The sequence below is a fragment of the Mesocricetus auratus genome, unplaced genomic scaffold (assembly GCF_017639785.1).
Source record: "Mesocricetus auratus isolate SY011 unplaced genomic scaffold, BCM_Maur_2.0 Super-Scaffold_100676, whole genome shotgun sequence".
NCBI classification, from domain to species: Eukaryota; Metazoa; Chordata; class Mammalia; order Rodentia; family Cricetidae; genus Mesocricetus; species Mesocricetus auratus.
The window spans coordinates 176,108,493-176,130,876 of record NW_024429266.1 but is presented as its reverse complement, the minus strand read 5'-3'; the positions used below and the strand labels follow the sequence as shown (position 1 = coordinate 176,130,876).

General features: G+C 47.3%; 1 protein-coding gene across 7 annotated transcripts in view; it reads right to left on the bottom strand.

The window, feature by feature from the left end:
- The window catches only part of Ift122 (intraflagellar transport 122), a 69,768-nt gene that overhangs the window by 35,332 nt on the left and 12,052 nt on the right, over positions 1-22,384 (bottom strand). For 5 of the 7 annotated variants that reach the window (XM_040739268.1, XM_040739269.1, XM_040739270.1 and 2 more), the window contains exons 4-13: positions 16,225-16,303; positions 14,303-14,379; positions 10,394-10,460; positions 9,447-9,593; positions 8,264-8,440; positions 6,419-6,494; positions 4,539-4,730; positions 4,255-4,393; positions 2,187-2,389; positions 979-1,116 (exon numbers count right to left, since the gene is read on the bottom strand). In XM_040739268.1, coding sequence (XP_040595202.1) covers positions 979-1,116; positions 2,187-2,389; positions 4,255-4,393; positions 4,539-4,730; positions 6,419-6,494; positions 8,264-8,440; positions 9,447-9,593; positions 10,394-10,460; positions 14,303-14,379; positions 16,225-16,303 — 1,295 coding nt within the window. The remainder of the gene's footprint in view (positions 1-978; positions 1,117-2,186; positions 2,390-4,254; positions 4,394-4,538; positions 4,731-6,418; positions 6,495-8,263; positions 8,441-9,446; positions 9,594-10,393; positions 10,461-14,302; positions 14,380-16,224; positions 16,304-22,384) is intronic. The other 2 variants (XM_005066102.4, XM_005066103.4) reach the window with 1 other exon arrangement.

The window sequence follows — 22,384 nt, the reverse complement described above, 5'->3', positions numbered from 1 at the left end:
TGCAGGGTAGGGAATCATACACAAACACAGGAAGGACTACTGTAAACACAGGCGAGACATCTGGTATAAAGTAATAATGACACTGCTGATGGTGACAGCTGCCATTCACTGACATCCCTGGTTTTGACAGCCCTGTGAAGAATCATAGTATTGTCCTTATTTGGAAAACTTGAGCCTCAGAGAGCAAACTGATCTGCCCAGGGGCATACAGTCAGAGAGAAGCTAAGAAAGAATGTGGTCCCAGGTTAATCTGACCCCAAAGCCATGCTCAGTCTCACAAGAGAGCTGACAGCTGATGGGGGGGGGGAGACTTTCCATTGGTGCTACTGCTTGATAGCTCCCACTGATCTCATGCTCCGCAACTTCCGTCCCCAGCAAAGCCCTGACAAGCCTCAGCCACAAGCCATCTGCTACACAGCTTGGCTCTCAGGCTAATGCAGTTATATTTTCACTTTCAAATTTCTATGTAGCCCACATAGAACTTTTCTTATTTTGAGCAAAGAATGCAGATGAACACACACACACACACACACACACAAATGTGTTCAACCTTCATATAGCCTAGATTTCCTAATCCACTTGTCCAAACAGCCCATTTTTCTTTTAGCTTCTAGTAACAGCCTAAGGACTAGCACTATCTAGGATCCAGAAAGGGATGCCGGTTAATCCAGGCACTGTCTAATAGGGCTCTGACCTCCTGAACAATCTTGTCCTGCCTCTCTGGCAATCCACTAAAGCTGTGGCTCCAACAAATCCCACCTTTGGGGTGACCTTAAGCCCACTAATCCCTGCTACGTGCAGCCTGGGAGCCATGGCACCAACTGCCAGGTGTGAGCATGTTGGGAGTCTGAGGGCCACAGCCTGAAGCTGTCATTATGAAAACAAACTGCAGGCTGTCCACAGTCCATCTCATCATCCCAGACAGAAAGCCTGTGCCTGCCTGGGTAACAAACCCAATGGTAGCTGGGGAAGACTCACCTGGCCGTTTTTCAGGCCCACCAACAGACCTTCCCTTCCAGCAGGGCCACCGATCACCTTGATATACCGAATGAGAGACTCCATCTGCCACTCCCTTTCCTTCACTCCGCTGAAGGACAGACACTGCAGTCGTTTCTCCTAGGGAGCAACCCAGGCTCAGCATGGAGGTTCAGAGAAGGAGCGCTCCAGCTCCCAGGCTGGGGAAACCATCCTACACCATCAGCGGCGATCTAGCCCCATGTTTCAACTGCTAATCCAACACAGGCTTTAAGCCATCTTCAGCTAGGACCTCCAGAGTCAGGAGCAGCAGAACACCAACGTGCCACCACTATTCTCTAACTTGGTGTAGCCAGAGTGGCAGGAGGTTCAAGACTCTCACCCAGGTTTTGATACTAGTGTTACAATGAATCCTAAAGGATTTCTTTCTTTTTATAGTTCCCAACAGGCCTGAGCAAGATTAAGTCCACCCACCGTAGGCTTTTTCTCAACATCAGTACCAAAACTTCTCTTAGTACTGACCTAGAGACTTAGATATCTTTGCTAAGAAAAACATTTTCTTTGGAAAACAAAAATGAAAACAAAAAACTCTCTTAGAGATTTTGGTGGGGTGGCACAAGTCTGTGGTTCCAAGTACTCCTGAGGCTGGGAAGGAGCACTGTTAGTTCAAGGCCAGCATGGCAGACTTAGCAAAACCCAGTCTCAAAATTAAAAGTAAAAAAGGGGAACAGTAGTGTTACACACCTTTAATCTCAGTACTCAGGAGCCACAGGCAAGTGGATCTCTGTGAGTTGCAGGCCAGCCTGGTCTACAGAGCAAATTCCAGGAAAGGCTCCAAAGCTACACAGAGAAACACTGTCTCAAAAAAAAATTATCCTAGACAGGTATGACACATGTCTTCAACTCAGCACTCAGGAGGTGGGCATGGGGATCATGGATTTGAGGCTGGCTTGAGCAACTTAGTAAAACAATCTCAAACAAACAAAAAACCAAAACAAATAAACCTTCATGTAGAACACCTTACAATACATCTATCTAATCCTAGTACAATACAAAATGTTCCATAGTACAAAATCATTACAGCTCTGGCCCTCATCCCTCAAAAAACTGATTCATCTGGATGCCAATACAGTGGCCAGCCACTGGCTCATGACCAGCTCTAAAACCCTGAGGCGGACACCTGCCCTGGGGAGGAGGGACCAGCTGCCCACCTGGCACAAGATGATGTGGTCAGCACACACCACCAGCAGGTTGCACTCAAACTTCTTGACAATTTTCTCCTTCACTCGGTAATGCATGTCTGCCGAGTCATCTGAGTACAGCTCATAGATGAGGATCTTCTCTGGCAGTTGGATAGCTAATCGATTTTTGTAGATGGCAATTTTCTTGACAAGCTCTCTGCATTTAATCCGAACTGTCAAAGGGAGGAAAAGGCTCTAGCAAAAGGTTGTTAAGTAAGGTGAAAGGCAGAGAAATTAAAAGCCATCATTTATTTATTTAATGCTCCTGACAATTAAAGTGAGACACTCTCATTAAAAAGTCTTTACTGGGGCTGGAAAGGCAGCTCAGTGGTTGGAGCACTGCTGTCTCACAGAAGACTAGGGTTTGGTTCCCAGTCCCACACAGAGGCCTGTAACTCTAGTTGGTGGGGATCTGTTGTCCTCTTCTGGCCTCGTCGGGCACTGCACATATATGGTACACAGACATATACAGGCACTCAGACATATAAAGTAAAAGTAAAAAAAAAAATTTAAAAATTCTTCCCAGAGAACCTGCCATGTGCAGGTAGCTGTGCTAGGTGGGGTTCAGAGCTGCACACACTCCAACTATGCAGCCGGAAGCTACTCTGAGGGATGTCAAGCAGTCAGTGCCACCACCACTTGTCCTACATTTCTGAGCTCCTACCTCTGCACAGCAAAGAAGGCTCCAGTGATCTTGAGCCCAGCATAATGACAATGTCACAGCTGCCTACACCCTGCCACCTTCCATGGACTTCCATGAGGTAGGCTCCGCCTCTACAGACCAAGTGGGGTAAACAACCCAAAGAGGATACTGCTGAGCTATCCCAGTGGCTACATTCCCACCACTTAGATGGAATTTTCAAAACATGCATCTACCCAGGCAGGGACAAAAGAAGACAAACTGAATCTGCAGGTCCCTAACGGGGACCTCTACACAAAGACATCTGGCCATCTCTGGTTAGCCCTATCCAGACAGCATATGTGGTCAGCACATCTGGATATGAACACAGCTGAGTGGAAATATTAACCAGCAGAGCTACTTAGGTGAACAGAAGAGGAACAGTCAAGAGTTTAGACTATGTGTGGCTAGATCCCTGTGGTGGTCTGAATGAAAATGGCCCCCAGAGACTCATGGGGAGTGGCGTTACTGGATGTGTAGCCTTGTTGGAGTAGGTGTGGCCTTGTTGGAGGAAGTGTGGGTGGGTTTTGTGATTTCAGATACTCAAGCCAGGACTGGTGTCACTTTCTTCCTGCTGCCTGCTGGTTGGAATGTAGAACAGCTCCTCCTCCAGCACCATGTCTGCTTGCACCCCACCATGATCATGATGGACTGAACCTCTGAACCTGTAGGCCAGCTCCATTTAAATGTTTTCCTTTAGAAGAGTTGCTGTGGTCATGGTGTCTCTCCACAGCAACAGAAACCCTAACCAAGACAATCCCTGATCCTCTGACCAAGCCTGAGCCTGTCCACTGCCCTACTTGTCTAGTAGATGGACCTACCAAGAGACGGGCAGATGCTGAGGGAGAAGTATGCAGAAGTGACTCTGACCAAAAAAGGTAAAGGTTCACAAGAGCCCATGCAGGTCAGTCTCTGTATCTCAAGGAGTCCATTTGCCCACTTACACCTTGGAATTATTTGTAAAATATAGTGAGTTTGGTACTTTTTTTGTTTTGTTTTAATTGCTTTTGCTAAATTCTCAAAGAGATCTGCATCCTCCTCCTATTGCATCCTCCTTCTAATGGCAAAAAGTTAAAGCAAGAACAGCAGAGATGCTGGGTGGTGGTGGCGCACGCCTTTAATCTCAACACTTAGGAGGCAGAGGCAGGCAGATCTCTGAGTTTGAGGCCAGCCTGGTCTGCAGAATTGAGCTCCAGGACAGACAGAACTGTTACACAGAGAAACCCTGTCTCAACAAATCAAAACAATAAAATTTTTTAAAAAAAGACCAGAGAAGACATAGACATTTCCTATTATTTTGTGTGTCCTGTCACCAGCCCCACGCTAGTGTCTATAAGCAGAGGCAAGCCTGCCACTTACCTTTCTGCTCTGTGATCAGATGTTGTACGATGACATCTGTCATGCTGTCCCTGTAGGCATACCGGTCCTTATAGAGTCCGTGGACTGTGCTGAAGATAAGCTGGTAGAAGGAAATGGTGCCATCCTGGCAGCCTACCACCTGTTTAGAAGACAGCTGTCAATCTCAGGCTGGGAGGACAAGCAGTCCACCCCCATCAGGAACAATGGCCAAGAATCTGCCTGGCTGACCTGATGCTCAGGGCCTCCTCTAGCAAGGCTCTGCAGTATGAACTCCCTATACTCACCACGTAGTTGGAGTCAGGTTTCACTCTACAGGTCCACACCCAGGAGTTCTGTTCCCCAACGGTCCCCAGTCGAACTCCATCCTTGGTGAAAAGAGATACCTGCTTGTCTGAACCGCCCACCAAAATGTACTCTCCTTTGGTGAAGTAGCTGATGCAGCAGGGGTCAAAATTCAGTGGCCGATCCTTTCCAATCTGAGGAAAGAGACCATACACCAAGTGAAAGACATTCCTGAATCCTAGTAAGGGCTTCCCCACCAGCATCAGTGGGGCAGGGGGAGTGTTGGAAAGGCAGGGGCTGCCTAGCCTTACCTCCTGCACTATCCCATTATCTGCACCTCTCTACCTCTGGGACACCCATATCTCCCTCCTCAACCCATCCAAATCCTTGGTTCCTAAAATCAGCAATGCTTGACCTGACTGTTGCAGAGTGGACCCAACCTCCTCAGCCAACCTGGAGGCCGAGGAGTCTTTCCCTCCTTCACTCAGCTCCCACATGACCAGCAGCTCACCTCAACTTCTCTTCTGTTTATTTTCTGGACTTATTCACTTGAAAATACTGCCCTTTATTCTTTATTCAACTTAAGGAAAACAACTCTAAAAACCTGGATCTTGCTTTAAGGTTTAGGGTCAACTTACAAATGTTTTCCTATTTGTAAATCTAGTAAAAAGTGAACTATCAATTGATGCTGACAGTTTAATGAATGCAATTTTGAACATATAAAGCCACTGAAAAAGTCAACTCCAATTTCAACTTAGTTAATTCCCTTCAACTAATTTAAACTACAACTATAAATTTAGCATGTTCACTTTTCCTTTCCTTTTTAGGAAATTCAAATGCCTAACAACCGAAAGCTTCCCTCCTACCTCCCAATGCTACAAAGTCTAACGAGAAAACTTTGGCACCTGTCATGACACTGAGGACTGACAGCTGTGGGCTGGGGCTGGGGCTTAGGACTTCCTCTTGAAAGCAATGACCACAGCTCAGGAACAACTACAAGGACCAACTAAAGCAGGGGTGGGTGCCCAAAGCAGGCAGGAACTAGGCAAGAGAGGCAGCTTCAGGCAAGCTTTTCCGAGCGCTGGCCTGTAAGCTCCCTTGTGGGTGGGCACAGCATCTGAGAGCTGGACAGTGAGGTGGGATGGTGCAGAAAGGAAGGTCAGAAGGAAGCCCCTTCTGCACACAAGCTCTGCTCACTCTCTGGAAACCTTCAGCTCCCCACGCACGTGACTCACAGGTGAGGCGACTAAGCCAGGGCCTCACCAAGCACTACAGATGCCTAAATATCAAAATGACACAAACGTTACCAAGCCTGACAAAAAGTTGGGCTTTGTTTATCAATCATTGTCCTATACTTAATCCTAGTTCACACCAGAGTTGAAAAGACACTTCAAAACCAAGAAAATAATTTCACTGTCCCCAACAAGTTGGCGTTACTGCAGCTTCATGATTTGGACCTTAAACCTCTCAGAAATTCTGTGTCAAAGGCTTGGTTCCCAGGCAATGGCATTATGGAGAAGGGGGTAAAGTTGGAGGGGTGGGACCTAGTTGAAAGAAGCATGTCACTGGCCATGTCCTCTTAACTGCATTTTGGAAATGGTCAAAGAACTAGTAAATTGGCCTAATCTGGGTCTCAATCCCAGGCTCCACCATCTCCCAACTGTGTGGTGCCTACTGCTCTGGTCTTGGTCTCCCCATTTCTAAACGTATGGATTAAAGTCTCTCCTCACTGGGTTCAAGAGTTGAAGAAGAGAAGACAAGGACTGGCCAGGACCTGGAGCTGCTGCAAACGTTCACTCTGCATTTGCTAACAGTGGCCATGTGTGCCCACTATCGGAGTGTGCTACAGCTCACATGGGTAATGGGCGCACAGTGTACATACCTGTTTTCCACTCAGCTGGTAGAAGGAAAGTTTCTGTCCCCAGTCAGCTACAGCCAGGATGTCATTATGTTCCTCTCTAATCAACACAAGACAAAAGAGGTTATAAGGGGGCACGGCCTGCTGATGAGTGTGGCTAGGGGCTTAACAAACAACAGGAAAAAGAAAGTCCTGGCCAGGCTGTCAGGGAGCCAAATGCTACACAGCCATACTGGGGCCAGTGTTACAATCAGGCCAAGCATCAGTCAGTCCCAAGACTAAAGCAGAGACAGGGTTGGCCCTCCTGGGATCTGGTATTGCATTGACTCCTAGCCATGAATGGCACAGACTAGGACATGCCTACAGCAGCTAAGGTAAGTCCCTCATATCAGAGTCCCTGGGAAGCAACTTGAAGGATGAGCATGGCTGCACATCTAAGTGTACCTTCTTCTCATGTGTAAAATGTAGGGAGCAGCCGCCAGGAGATAGAGCTTATAGTGAGGAGGCTACACTATTCTAGGAGATGGGAAATTGCTCAGTCTTCCTGCAGAGGAAGAATGGCACTCACACCCAAGTTCTCATGCAGTTAAGGTTCTTGAAAAGGTGGAATGGCATCTGAATGAAGATGACCAACTTTTTTAATTTTTGAAGACCAAAAACTGCCAATGTAACACAGGCCTTGGGATGGAACTTCAGAACCAAAACCCAGGAGAAAGGCTTCAGAGACTCAGATAGGAAGCCGACCACTCAGAATGTAGACAGAGAGGCTTCCCAGCATCAATGCTGGACCTTAAGCCTCCCCAGGTGGCTGAGTCTGGCCAGGGTCTGACAGTCACCTGGCAGCACCACTAGCCACATAAGCATGCTCTGAAGCATGGCCTGTAAAACCCAGCCAGGGGTAGCAGGGAGGTAAATGCCATAGACACTAATTCAGAATTAAGAAAAAGGGGAGAAAGTAGAGAGGATGCTGGCAGAAGGCTTTGTAGAAGAACTGTGATGACTGATGCTGAAGTCCAAACCCTAGCCACCCAGGGGAGAGGCCACGTGTGGTGCTGGGTTTGACTCAGCTGCTAGATACTAGACTAGGAGTTTCCAACCCAACCACCCACAGTGATGGGCAGTGGGGCTCTACCAAAGCACCCATGTTAAATAATAAAAAGGGGCCACCCTTCCTCCTTCCTTTGTCCCACTTCCCACCCCACAAACCTGGATTCCTCTAATGAATCTTAGGTGTCAGGGCTGCAGTGAGGAGGGTTCCAGGCTGGGACATGATTGCCCAATTACAACATCCTGGCTGCCTCAGCTTTTCCCTACTCTACCTGCGAGGATTTCCCTTTCAGGCCATCTCAACGGAGAGGAGACTGCCCAGCAGCCAGGACTGCAGGTATGGGAGAGGGTGAAACCAAAGGCCTTGCTTCCCCTTTGATACACCCTAGCCAATGCAAGGTGAAGAAGTGTGGGAATAGGCCAAGAAAACACATCTAGTAACAAAAAGTATCAGGTGAATGGTAGTCCTATGCGGGCATTGTAAATCAGGCTTCAGACAACGTCTACTGCTACTGGCAAGGGCTCACTTGGAGGTTAATAAGCAGGCAAGGTTATGACAGTCACACATGGATGGCCGTTTACAGAGGTGTGTCCTCCTCTGCATGACCCAGTCTCCTCCTTTCTCAGAGGATTGCACTAGCTGCCACCCACACATGCTTCTCAGGGGGAGCTTCCCTTGTCAGTGTGGGGCACACCAACAATCCCCTGGCCCCTGCTCGATGCCCTTGGCCAAGGGGCTTCTCGGCAGCATCTGCTTTGGCAGGTCTGTGTGGGGGCCTGGGCCCTCCCGAGGAGGGTCCTCACTCTGTGGGACACACTCACGAGTTGCCGTCCCTGGGACTGTCGTCCTCTTCCTCTTGCTCTTCCTCCTCTGCCTCACTACCCTGACTACTGTACACTGTTGACTTCAGAATGGAAGGGATTTCCTGAAAATATCTGTTGACAATGACATCCTCAGCATCCTCGTTCTCTCTGCTCATCCAGATATTCTCCCATCGGCTGTAGACAGTAAGCGGATGTTCACAATCACATTGCCTAGGACTACACTATAGCCATAATTTCAAAACCTGCCAAGGAGCCCCTGGACCTTGCCCGGAAGAGGACAGCCACCAGGTACACTGGGCATCCTGCTTCTCATGAATTAAAAATGGTAGCCTGAAGCCACAAAGTCATCTGTGGCCACAAAATCAAACAGCAGGAACTCTGGGGTAGGCTAATGGCCTTTGAAGGCATTATATACACATGGAGGGCCTCTGCTGGACAGAATCATTCAGGAAGAATTATAATAACCTGTTGTAAGAAATGCAACGGAATTAAACAGCCTCCTAAATCAAAAGGGCGCCCACCTGTAAAATAACATTGTGACAGTAAACAATTGAGTCCTTTAATTTACCCTCAGAGAACTCCCTGGGGATAGGTTTAATAAATATTATAGGATTACGAAGAGCCAGGAAAGCTTTTAGTCCACCCTCAAAGTCACATGGACATAAAAGTAAAGTGTGTGCATGGTTTGAGCAGGTAGGTGCCAACTGTCTGCAGATCTTTAGGCTTTAGGGGTATTTGTAGGGTTAATTTTTACTTCTTCACAAGGAAAATTAGAAAAGCACTCACGAAAGCGCTGTTCTGTTAATAGTGTAACAGGTGGGTGGGTGCATATTCTGAGACATGGAGGAAGAGCCATGCAGCAAGAAAAGAGGCACGTGGAGATCACAACTATTAGCTCCTGAAGAAGCTTCGCTCTCTTCTCTCTCTCCCTCCCTCCCACCCTCTCTCTCTCCCTCTGCTGGTCTAGATAGTTCATCTGCTTAGCTAAATCTCTGGGATTCATTCCAAAACTCAATATAGGCTCTTTTAAAACTTCATTTATAAGGAACAGGCTCCAAAAGACCAGGCAAGTGGGGAGAGAGGACTTTAAACTACAAAGATGTCAAGAAGAGAAAAGGAGCTTAGAGGCTGAGAAAGCCCTTCTAACAGTGCCAGCCAGGAGAAAGACAGCCATGGGTACCTTGAAGGATTCCAGCAGATGGACCAGATTGGGGAGAGGGAACCCCCTGGCCGCTCAATCTTCACTTTCTCTTCGCCATTTTTGTTCCGTATGCTGATGACCCCATTGGACATCCCCAGAGCCAGGTACTGACCATCGTTTGTCCAGCTGCACATACAACCATGAAGAGCATGGGAGACGGAAAGGTCAGAGACACTAAAGCAGGAAAGCTCAGTGGAAGGCTGCTGCAGCAGCCAGACTCGGTCTCATCACTCCTGCTCACTCCCAGCATAGAATTAGACACCAGCTTGGACTGCCACTCACATCTGGACTCAATGAGACCTTAAGGCAGTGGCATTTATTTTAGAGGGTATCTATCCCCTGGCTCTCTGCACACATCTCCATGACAGCCTGCCCCTGCACTCCAGACCAGCCCCCATCTTCTGCTTTGCATTTCAACCTCCTCCCAATTCAGGGGTTCCCAGTAAACACATTGTCTTGTGTCTTTTTAGCCCTAGAACAGGGCTTGACATGTCACTCAACATGCTGAATCCCAGAGTGCGCCCAGAAGCGGCTCAGTTTCAGTGTCTAGGCCTGGTGTTGTGCTGTGGTGTTTATGAGCATTCTAAGCAATGGTGTTGTTATTACCATTGGCCCAAAGGCTCCAGCTCAGACAGACTTAGTAACTTTCCCAAGGTCACAGGCCTGTCAGACACGAGACCAGACTCTGGTCTGGATCTAGCACCAAAGTCAGAGGCTCCTGCCTGACTTCACTGATAAAGAAGCCCATGCCAGCTCACCAAGTGAAGGTTCCCATCAAGGAGACAAGAGAAAAAGAAAAAGGGAAACACAGAAGTCTATACCAACTAGCTGACACACTTTCTCTACAGTGTGAAATCAGTGGCTTGTGTGGGTCTGTTGGGGAGGGAAAGGAGCACGAGCCTGACATCAGAGCACCCCTAGCTTACCTGCAGCAGGTGATCTTGCTGCTGGATTTGTGCTTGGAGACAGACTTCTGCTCAGGAGACCACAGCCCTTCAGAATCAGGCAAAAGAAAAGACAACAAGACTATTCAGCAACAGAGAGAAATCAACTATTCATTCATACAAAACTGGAGTCTTACACTGAGTTAAGGTGGGGAAAGCCAACTTCCAAAAGTCAGTACAATCTAAGTCCATGAGTACAACACACTTAATGACAATCACACAGCTGGAGAACAGATCTACAGCTACCGGAATTCAGACACCAGGTGGCAGGGACGGTGGATGGCAAGCATTGGTATGGGAATGGGGTCCTGTATTGCAGTGGCAGTACACTGCCACACATGATGAAATGACAGAACCACTGGCTCCCGCATTGCCCAACAGCTGCCCAAATGCATCCACTAGGAAAACTGGGTGAAGAACACTATCTTTGCAGTACTGGAGATTATTGTTTTAAAAAGGTAGATGCTGAAGTTCTAGCCAACTTCTCCAGGATTTAAATCTCAAAGAAAAGGACAACTTAGCTGCTCATAGCTAGGGCATGACAGTCAGAGAACAACTCGGAATTAAAATAGTGAGTTAAGCCAGGCGGTAGTGGCACACACCTTTGATCTCAGTACCCAGTACTCAGATTCACAGCAGATCTCTGTGAATTCAAAGCCAGTCTGGTCCAGGACAGTCAGGGCTACACAGAGAAACCTTGCTTCTAAACCAAAAGACAGACAGACAGACAGGCAGACAGACTGACAGACAATAACAAGTTAAGAAAATGGAATGTGAAAGAATGCAGCTGTGAAGTTTCCCATTAAGTGAGCTGACCCAGTCCCAGAAAGACAAATAGCATGTGTTCTCATGCCTAACTTTTAATATTTGTAAACAAGGGGTGTGATAATGGGTGTACACAATGCAATTACTGGGAAACCACGCAAAGGAGCAAGAGATTTGGAGGATGGGAATGGTCATGACATGAGGGTAAAAAGAAGGCTCCAGCCCATCTATCCCATCATGGAGGGAGCGGGGATAGGGACGAATGGGGGAGGACGACAAAACGAATTTGGTTTGAAAATGTCATGGTAAAATAAGTTAAGCCATGACAAGCTTTTTGGAGAGTCCACTTTCTAGGCCTCTGCCACTGCACATGACTATCTGAGCTGTGTACTGTGCATGCACATAAACTTAGGCTTGCTCCCTCCAATCCTCAAACAACATACAGCAAAGGCAAACTCTACTCTGGCTGAGCTGTGAAGTACAGCCACATGAAATACAGTGCACATGTAAGTTTCCATAGCCAGGTGCACGTGTAGAAAGCAGAGGAAGTTCTGAGTGAGTAAAGTCCTGAGTAAATGTGTGTGGATGACACAGGCACAGCATGTCAAGGACTCCATAGCCTCAGGCCCAGAGGAACGGCAAAGCCTTCTCCTTGGAGGTGAAACTGAGGGAAATGGCAAAGCCTTCCCTTTCTGGTCCATGTGTAGATGTTGACAATATATTCAGAAAAGGTTCAGCATAGCTTTCTCCCAAGATACCTTTGGCCTGAAGATTGCTCCCTACAGAAACTGCTCTGACCAAGAGCAGCTAAACCTGTCTCCTCGATTCAGCTGTATATAACCCTACCTCCATATTTATCTGTGAAAACCCTGCCTCTGTATTTATCTGTGAAAACCCTGCCTCTGCATTAATCTGTGATAACCCTGCCTCTGCATTAATCTGTGATAACCCTGCCTCTGCATTAATCTGTGATAACCCTGCCTCCTTGACTCAGCTGCAAGCAATAACCCTTCCTCTATGTTCAACTCTATAAACATCCTGGGCTTCCAGGATGCTGCAGTTCACCAGACCAGTTTTATGTCTGTGTCTTGTCTTCATTCCCTGCAGTGTCAGTCACAAGAGTCCCTACAGTCCCTGGAGCTGAGCAAGGTTTTGTGAATGCATCTTCTCCTCCCTTCTTTCAAGCATTTCCACCCCACCTGTGTATGTTATTTGTGCTTCACTGTAAATGCTCATGGCTTCAGCTGCAGGAACCCCTCTTTTCTAGTCTCCCTCAAGCCCTGCACATAGTTGCCCAGCCTGGCCTCAACCCTACTCCTCCAGTGTTAGCTAAGTAACTGCCAGTACCCTAGAACTACATTGAGCCCCTGTGTTTTCTCCTTCACCAGGAGAGTAGGAATAAGTGAAACAATTGACCTCAGGAGTTGGCACAGAACTCACAACTTTTTTAAATGGTTCTGAAACCATAGGAATTCTCTTTCTAAAAAATCCATTGTACACCATCAGCACAGTGCCCCACACACTGTAAACATTCTGTGGGTACTGCTGCACGTGTATGTATAGTGACGTTTGTGTGCAGGGATGCTTGTCCTGGGAAGCAGAAACTGACCTTGAGATGTTTTCCCCTATCACTCTATTTTCAGACAGGGTCCCTCACTGAACCTAGCGCTCTCCATTTTGGCTAGACTGTCTGTCCAGCAAGCCCCTGGGATCTGGTGGTCTTGCCCCCAGAGCTGGAGTTACAAACAGAAGCCACCACAGCTGGCTTGTATATGGGTACATGGGATCTGAATGCTGGTCCTCATGCTGCAAGGACTTTACCACTGAGCCATCTCCCCAGCCCAACTTTTTTTTTTTTTTTTTTTTTTTTTTACGAGACAAGGTTTCTCTGTATTGTTTTGGAGGCTGTCGGTCCAGCCTGGCCTCGAACTCACAGAGATCCCGCCTGCCTCTGCCTCCCAAGTGCTGGGATTAAAGGCGTGCGCCACCACCGCCCGGCCCAACTATTTTTACTTAAGGCATTTTTACAAATCCTACCTTCCTTGTTCCACAAGCTTGAAAGCAGGGATATTTTAACTCTTCCAAAATAAGCACATATCAGTGGCCCACAAGAGGAGAAGCTTATTTATTTATTTATTTATTTATTTATTTATTTATTTATTTTGGTTTTTTGAGACAGAGATTCCCTGTGTAGCTTTGGAACCTGCTCTTGTAGACCAGGATGGCTTTGAACTCACAGAGATCCGCCTGCCTCTGCCTCCCAAGCACTGGGATTAAAGACATGTGCCATCACTGCCTGGCAAGCTAAATTTTTTAAGCAAATGGCAGTGCTTCTACTACTGATAAACTGTGCTGTGTTGCATTTTCTTTGCAAGCTAGAACTGTACGAGTGGGGCAGACAAGGTAGGAACACATCCCTGTTGGATAAGGACACAGAGGCACTGAGAAGGCTTAGGTCTCTGGACTCCTAACCTGGTGGCTGTCCTGTGGGTCCCCTGGCATGGAGCCAGGAGCCAGCAGCAATGTTTCATGATCCAGAAGCCTCCCTCCTCCATTCATAGACACATCACTGCCACCTCCTGTCCCAGCACATGCCAGCCCTGTGATGGCATCTATGGGGGACAAAGGCCTACTGTCCTCATAAAGCACAGCCACTACCACAGAGAGACAGGATAAGGACACACTGAGTGTCAGCATCACAGAGACAGGATAAGGACACACTGAGTGTCAGCATCACAGAGACAGGATAAGGACACACTGAGTGTCAGCATCACAGAGACAGGATAAGGACACACTGAGTGTCGGCAGCACAGCTGAAAGGGTGAACCCCATATACGTGGATATGGTGAACACCAACGTGGGGACAGACACAGTCCCTGCTGGGGCAAGTTAGAGTCTTCTGTGTCCTCCTGTCCATCACCCCATTTTCTCCCTACGACCCTACTGCTCATCTGTCTCAGATGTCTTACCACCCTCAGGGTCATCATCTGTAAATTTAAAGTCTAACTATGAACCTCCCCTCAGCTGCTGGAGATGGAGAAGAGGCCTCTCTCTCTCAGGACAGGTCAGCAGGGTCTGTGTGAGTCTCAGTATTCTCCACTAGGGGTGCTGGGAATTGAAACTTACCAAAGTCACTGGAGGAACAGGATGCCAGCTGGTGGGTAACAGGGTTGTAGGAGACACACTGTATAGAGTCATTGTGCCTGGAAGGGGAAGAGCTGAAGGTTATTCCATAGCAAACCACAAACGTCTCTGTGCCACAACTGGAGATCCAAAGCAGGCTTGAAAGGGCTGGAGGGATGGCTTAGCAGGTAAGAGCACTGACTGCTCTTCCAGAGGACCTGGGTTCAATTCCCAGCACCCACATGACAGCTCACAGCTGTCTGTAACTCCAATTCCAAAGCATTTGATGCCCTCTTCTAGCCTCTGTAGGTAAAATATCCATATACATAAAATAAATTAAAAATAAATAGATTTAAAAAGAAAAGAAACAAGATTGAAGCCTCTGGTGACACACTGCAAGCCCCTCTCTGAGGAGCCAACAGCCAGCTCAGGAGCTCCTTCACAGGACTGTCCTCACCACCAATTCCCACCCTCCCTGCACCCACCCAACCGAAGCTCCTCCCCCTCCAGGGCTCTCCTCCTGACACCTCCAGTGGACTGCTGAGGTAAAGACACAGAGAAGCAGCTTAGTGCCAGGTGCAGACAGCATGTTTCACTTGTGGCTCTAATTGACCACTGCTGGTGGCCCAGAAGTACAGGGTAGAGTGTGGTGAAGACAGTGAAGGCCAGGTGCACTCCAGGGCATCTCAGTCCCACTTCCAGTCCTTCATTTTCTGGTAACACTGTACGCATGACCTGACTCACTGTTCAGCTAAAACCCTGCCCGTTGTGTTCAGAGCAGCATCGTTCACAGTAGTACCAGGTGGAAACAACCCAAGTGTCCATCAACTGTTAGGTATTATCCAAATGGGATACAGACACACGACAGAGCATTACTCAGCCCTAAAGAAGTCTTGGGCCATGAAGACATTAATGAAATAAGTCAATCACGAAACGCCAAATGCTATATGATCCCACTTATATGAGGTGTCTAGAGGAGATAGACTCCCAGAGTCAGAGAAGAGAATGACAGCTGCCAGGGCTGAGATGGGCAGAGTGGAAGGTGTTAAGCACTGGGTTTAAGTTCAGCAAGATAAAGGGTTCTGAAGACTTTACTTGCCAAAGTTTGATTGCACAACAGTGTTAATGTACACATCACCTGGTGGCAATGACAGTTTATGTTTGGGATACTTCTTTATGACTTAAAATAACAAACGTTTCTTGTCAAGTACTTACTGTGGGCCAGGATAGGTGCCAGAAATACAAGCATGCAAAAGCAGAGGTAGTGTCTACCTTCCAGAGCCCACAGGTCAATGGGTGGCATCAATCAATGATCAGAATATGGAAGACCACACTGTAAGAAATGCTCAGGACAGGCCCTTCTGAGTCTGGAGGGGAAGGAGAGGGCTAGCAGCATGGACAGCTGCGCCTGAGACCTGTAGGATGGGGGAGGAGGCTGGCTAGGAAAGGGAGAGATTTGAGCACAGCCCCTAAGCAGCAGGAAGCTTAGAGCACAATGGTTTCTAGCTTTTGACACTGGGTAGATGCAAAGTCATTCCTGGAAGCAGACACTGAAGAGGACAGGCTGGGTGAGAGGGGAGTGATCTACGCTGTCTGATTAGCTGAAACACATCACATGAAACACAGCTCAGTGCTGGCTAAGCTAGTTAGTGATCGTTCACTACCCACCCAACCCCATGCTGAATTCAAGTTCATCTTGGGGAGGAGAGCTCTCTGTACACAATTTCCACGAGGCTGTGGCCACAGTGAACAGTAGTCAGAGTAAAGTCAGGTGTGGCTGGTGGGGACACCTGTAAACCCAGCTGCCTGAGACTGAGGCAGGGAGGGTGTAAGTTTGAGGTTTGACTCACAGAGGGAGACCATGCCTCAAGCAAGTCACGCTGTCTGGGTTAAACTGTGATAGTGTCACACATGGTGTCACTTACGTGTACTTCAGAATGCCTTCCAGTTTTGAGGTCCAGATAATGATGCTCTTGTCAGCAGATCCAGAGGCAAAACGCTTGCCTGAAAGGTTTTAAAAAGAAAATCATCACATGTATTTTAAACCAGCATCTTTCCAGACAATATGTCCAAGAAAACTAATTCTTCAAGGCACCTAACTAGCTAGAAACATAGGTCAGTTGACAGAGTAGCTGTCTAGTACGCATGAGGCCCCAGGTTCAAATTCCAGCACTACAGAAACTGGGAATGGTAGTTAGTATAGTGGTATTACCCATCACTTGCAATGGCAAGACGATCAGAGATTCAGAGTCATCCTTGGCTACACAGTGAGTTTAAGGCCAGTTATTCTCTACTGTTTTTGGATGTGGTGTGGGGACAGGACCTAGGGCCTACACATACTGAGAGTCCACCTCACAAGGAGGCTGTAACCCCAGCCCTTCTGCTGCGTCTCATCATCCACGGAGCAGCTGGACTTTTCCTGGCACAAAGTATACCAAACTCAATGAGGCTCAGCTCCATCTGTGTGCCATGTTCTGCAGTAAGGGCTGAGCAGTGATTAAAACATCAAAGCTTCATTTCCATGGTGTCTAGTCCAAGAAGCAGACATTAAGTTTATCCAATGCAAATACAATGTGGAAGATGAGTCCTATATAGAGAGTAACTGGGAGAACTAACATTAAACTTTTTTCTTGAAGATTTTACTTATTTTTATTTTATGTGTATGGGTATTTACCTACATGTATGTCTGTGTACCATGTACATACCTGGTGCCTGCATAGGCCAGAAGATGGCATCAGTTTCCCTGAAACCAGAGTTACAGGCAGTTGGGAATTGCCATGTGGATGCTAGGAACTGAACCTGGATCCTCTGGAAAAACAGCTTGTGCTCTTGACTGCTGTGGCACCTCTCCAGCTTCCTTTTTTTTTTTAATTTTACATTCGTACATGTTTATCTTTTCATGTGTTTGTGTGGTGTTGTGGGCATGCATGTATTCACATAAGTGTGGGGTGGAAGCGATTTTTACCTCCACTTTATTGGGTATCCTCCACTATTGCTCTCCACTTAGCTTTGATTCTCTTGCTAAACTGCAGCTCACAGACTTAGTCCAAGTAGCTGTTCACTGAGCTCCTCTGTCCCTGCCTTCCCAGTGCTGGGAGAGCAGACACGCAACACTGTGCCCAAGTTTTTGTGTGGCTGCTGGAGATGCAAGCTCCACATGCTTGTGCAGCAGGCAACTAACCCACTGAGGTATCCCCTCACCCCTGAGGTTGTATATATTTATGGCGTACAGTACAGTGTTTTGATATTTAGTAAAATAATTATATCAAGTAAATGAACATATTTGTCACCTTAGATACTTATATTTTTAATGATCAGAACATTAAAATCGATTCTTTTAGCAGATTTAATGTATACATATATATTATTGTTTATTATGTTTACCACACTGTGAAACAGATCTCATAAACCTACCCATCCTGCCTATCTGAAACTGTGTTCTTGGGTCAGTAGTTCCTAGAGCAGCAGTTATCAACCTGAAGGTCACAACCCCTTAGGGATCAAATGACCCTTTTACAAGGGTCGTATATCACCCTGTATATCAGATATTTACATTAAAATTCATAACAGCAAAACTACAGTTATGAAGTACCAATGAAAATGATTTTATGGTTGGGGGTCAGTACAGCATGAAGAACCCTATTATTGGGGCACAGCATTAGGAAGGTGAGAACCACTGGCCAGGAGGACTGAATGTAGATGAGATCCTTTAGTGGAGAGCTAAAGGATAAGCAGAGCTGACCCAAGTACAAAGAAAAAGTAAGTTGTGCACATGGATAAAACATCACTAAGGCCTTGAGGCGGCAAAAAGTTGGCTGAATGGCCAAGAGGTAACCAGCCTAGGGCAGGTGGTAAGGAAGGAAGCAGGTGACTGAGGGATCTCTAGGGCCCTAGCCACAGCAGGTCTTGCCTTTATCCCCAATCAGTGAGAAGCCAGGGGAAGGCATGAATCCAAGAGTGACAGATAAGCCCTGCATTGCTTGGGCTTTAAGTAAGAACAGGCCAGAAATCCCAATGGTGGTGGCGCACACCTTTAGTCCCAGCACTCGAGAGGTAGAGGCTGGCGGATCTCTGTTGAGTTTGAAGCCAGCCTGGTCTACAAAGTAACACAGAGAAATATAATAAAAAACCAAAAAAAAAAAAAAAGAAGAAGAAGAGGCTAGAAAGAGTTAACATATACCAATTAACTCCTTGGGTACCAACTTACTAGCATGTGGGAGAGTGGGTAACCTGACAGCAAACCCCAGGAGCCTTCATTTGCTCTAGTGAGAGGAGAACTTCAAGGCAAGCATGGGCCAGGGTTTGCACACCCAACTGCAGATTGCTATTACATTGTTATTACTTATTTGTGTGTATGAGGGAGGCACAAAGACACCATGGTGCACACTGGGACAACTTTGGGAGTTCTCATGTGCCTCTCACGGATCAAACTCGCGTTTTCAGGCTTGGTGGAAAACTTTAAATTCTTAGGGCAAGTGGAAGGTGACCTTCAGGAGCCACGTCTCCCAGAGCCTCAGTGTCCCCATCTGAAACAGAGAGGGAGCAGAAGCCCTCCCTCCCCGGGGGCTCTGTGTGAGTCAGCTCAGACAGCATCTGCAAGCGCCTTCCACAGTCAGCTCGTATGGGAGACTGCAGGTGAAGTTTAAGGCACTGCAGCAGATGCTGATCAGAGAGATACTCTGCTCTCAGGCGTTCCCTCCACCTCCCTGACCTGGTGAGCATCAGGGGATGACAAGTGTGGGCTCCAGGCCCAGAATTCTGCGTCAGAATCCCTAGTGATGAAACTAAGCAGCTATGCGATCCGAACTAGCTACAGGATACCTCCAGGCTTTCAATGCCTCAAGTGAAAATGAACAGTAACAGAATTTGCCTCGTAGTTGATGGGAAGAAAGGGCATGCATGTGCACATATGCACGCACACATATAGAATGTTAGGAACAGCTGGACAGTGATGGCACACACTTTTAATCCCAGCACTTGGGAGGCAGAGGCAAGCGGATCTCTGAGTTTGAGACCAGCCTGGTCTACAGAGTGAGTTCTATAGAGGATAGCTGGGACCACACAGAGAAACCCAATTTTATTTATTTTTTTATTTATTTTTTTGGTTTTTACGAGACAGGGTTTCTCTGTATTGTTTTGGAGGCTGTCGGTCCAGCCCAGCCTCGAACTCACAGAGATCCGCCTGCCTCTGCCTCCCGGGTGCTGGGATTAAAGGTGTGCGCCACCACCACCCGGCGAGAAACCCTATTTAAAAAAAAAATCAGAACAATGCCTGGAATAGAATTGAGCTAAAAACATAGCCACTGTTATTCTTTCTTCACACTGATTTATTGTCTTCTTGAAAGTTCTTGAAAAAGGAACTCTGTCATACATACCTTTAATCATGGTGACTCATAATTACTTAGGAAAACTTTGGAAGTCAGAAGAAACAAGCAGACTGAAAGAGTAAAACCATAATCTCTATGTCTCTACTTTCAGATCTAAGGGCGTAGACAAATTTGGAGGAACTAAGACTTCCTAATCATTATGTGTCACAAAAACCACGAGACACCAGGAAAACCCAGGTACCATAGGCAGAGGACATCAGTCAGGCTCTGTAACTGCTCCAGGCCTGTTTGTCCCTCTGCCAGAGGAAGTAAAAGTACCTTTGTTGCATGCTTCAGAGGGCTAAAGGAAGGGTCACATGGAACAATGTGTGACAGAGTTCTGCAGAGTGTTGGCAAATGCCATTGCTCACAGAGTCAAGGCAACAGGGCATCTCTCACATACCCAGGACACCTAGCAGCCCTGAACCTATGCTGCCTGCCACTCTCAACCTGAACTCAGATTGCCACAGCACAGACACCTGACCACAAAGTCAGAAATGTGTGCTGTCTCTCACTAACCTGCCCCAGGACCTAGCAAGTCAAAGTTCTCCCAAAGTGAAGCAACTAGGCTAAGGCAGGCTAGAGCTGAATACACTCATATACATGAAGTGCATGCATTTACCTACAGAGCATACAGCCTACAACTTTCATCTAATTCCCAAAGAAGTCGGCCATCCGAAGAAATTACAAACCTGGGTCTTAGGCTCATCTAAGCTCTGTAGCCTTTGATGTAGAGACTCCAACTGTGATCAGGGTATCCTCTTCAGTCCTACATGTGACCCACGAAGTGACAGAGACAATAACCAGCTCAAAGTCAGGGCTGGGGCCAGAAGTTGGCTCAGCAGATAAAGGCGCTTGTCACACAAGCTTGGCAACCTGAGCTCAGTCCCCAGAACCCAAAGAAAAGTGGATGAAGAATACAGTCTCTCTGAAATTATCCTCTGACTTCCACAGGTATGCCATGCAAAACATGCCCACATGTGCACACATACAATAGTAAGACATAAAATTTTCTTTTGGTTTTTCGAGACAGGGTTTCTCTGTATTGTTTTGGAGACTGTCCTGGAACCCGCTCTGTAGACCAGGCTGATGACATAAAGTTTTAATTTAGATCTATTTATTTATTTTCTGTGTGAGCTTATGCATGCCACAGTACACATCTGGAGGTCAGAAAACAGGAGTAGGCTCTCTCCTTTCACCAAGTGGACACCAGGGATCAAACTCAAATCAGGTTTGGTGCAAATGCCTTAACCTGTTGAGCCACCTGCTCAAGAAATTAACAAACAAATTAAAAAAGTCACATAGCTTTTGGGTTGGGCTGAGGTTGGAATGTCCATGGCATAACACTCTACCTACCTACCTGCCTGCCTTCCATCTATTTCTCTTCATTTTATTATCATTTTTGCAGTGCTGTGGAAGAAACTCAGGGTCTTGAGCAAAAGACTGCTAGGCAAGTGCTCCCCCATTCAGCTATGTCCCCATGGATTTACTTTTAACTCACAATCTCAATTTCACAATTTCACACCAATTCCCTAACCACCTCCTCTCTGTCCCAACCATCCAGGTGCCCCAGCAAAATAATCCCTCAAGCCTTGAGCCACTTCCTTCCTCTCCACTGCCCTTCTTCCCTTACAGCCCATCTCCACTCATTTCAGGGTCCCTGCATACGACCATTCACCCTCTCTGCTCTGTTCTCACTTCACCTTGCCTGTAAAACTGCACTCCACTAAACCATCCCTACCCCTCCCGATACTATGCAGCTCAGAGTGGCTGGAGACGATAAACCACACAAAGTGATGTCACCTACAATTCACGACTACCAGTTTCAAATACATCCTTCTGACCCCTGGAGGTCTCGCTGCATCCTCCAAGTTCACTCATTCTCTCACTCGCCAAAGCTGCAATTTACTTTTTCCTTTCCCTTCAACTCTCTAACACCTCCTTCGCAGTGCTCACTCTTAAAACTGGAGGAACCAGAGACAATGTCCTTTGGATCCCTACTGTCACAGGCCTCCCTGCCATGCCTCTTTCTGAAGCAAAGTCCTTTCTGTGTCCTTGATGCTTGATGCTTGCATCCCAGCAAGTTCCTCCATTTCCTCCATCAGGTTTCCACAGTGCAAATGTGCACATCTGAACTCTGCACTTTCCACTGCAACTGCCCCACGGCAGCACTACCCAAATGGGGGAGGGGTGATCCCACCATTCAGCCATTTGGTCAAGGGCTGTGGAGTTGCCTGCAATGTTCACACTTAGACCCGACCTGACAGAAAATCCCATCTGCTCCGTCCCCAAAGCTATGCAGAACCGAGTCACTTCTCACCACTTCTGTGGCCCCCACAGAAGTCTGCCATTGTCACCCCTGTCCTGGAAGATGTTTGCCACTCAGCTTCCTGTGGCCCCTCATCTTTGCTAAGCTGTTTCCAAGGCAAATAGAAAACAGAAATCAGATCAGACCCCTGCTCCACTGAGATCCCAACAATGGTGCTGTCTTCACTTCCCTGAGGGCTCTGATGATGTCGACACCATCTGGCCACCCCCCACCTGTTCCTTTCTATCTCCTCTCCCATCTCTCTCCATTCCTTCTGCCCTAGCTACAAGAAGGACACTCCAACCCAAGGGCTTCTGCAGTGGCTCTTCCATCTTCAGGAAGCTCTTTTCCCAAACACCTGATGCCCAAACCTCTCCATCTCAGGCCTGCAAGTCTTTGCTCGGCTGCCCT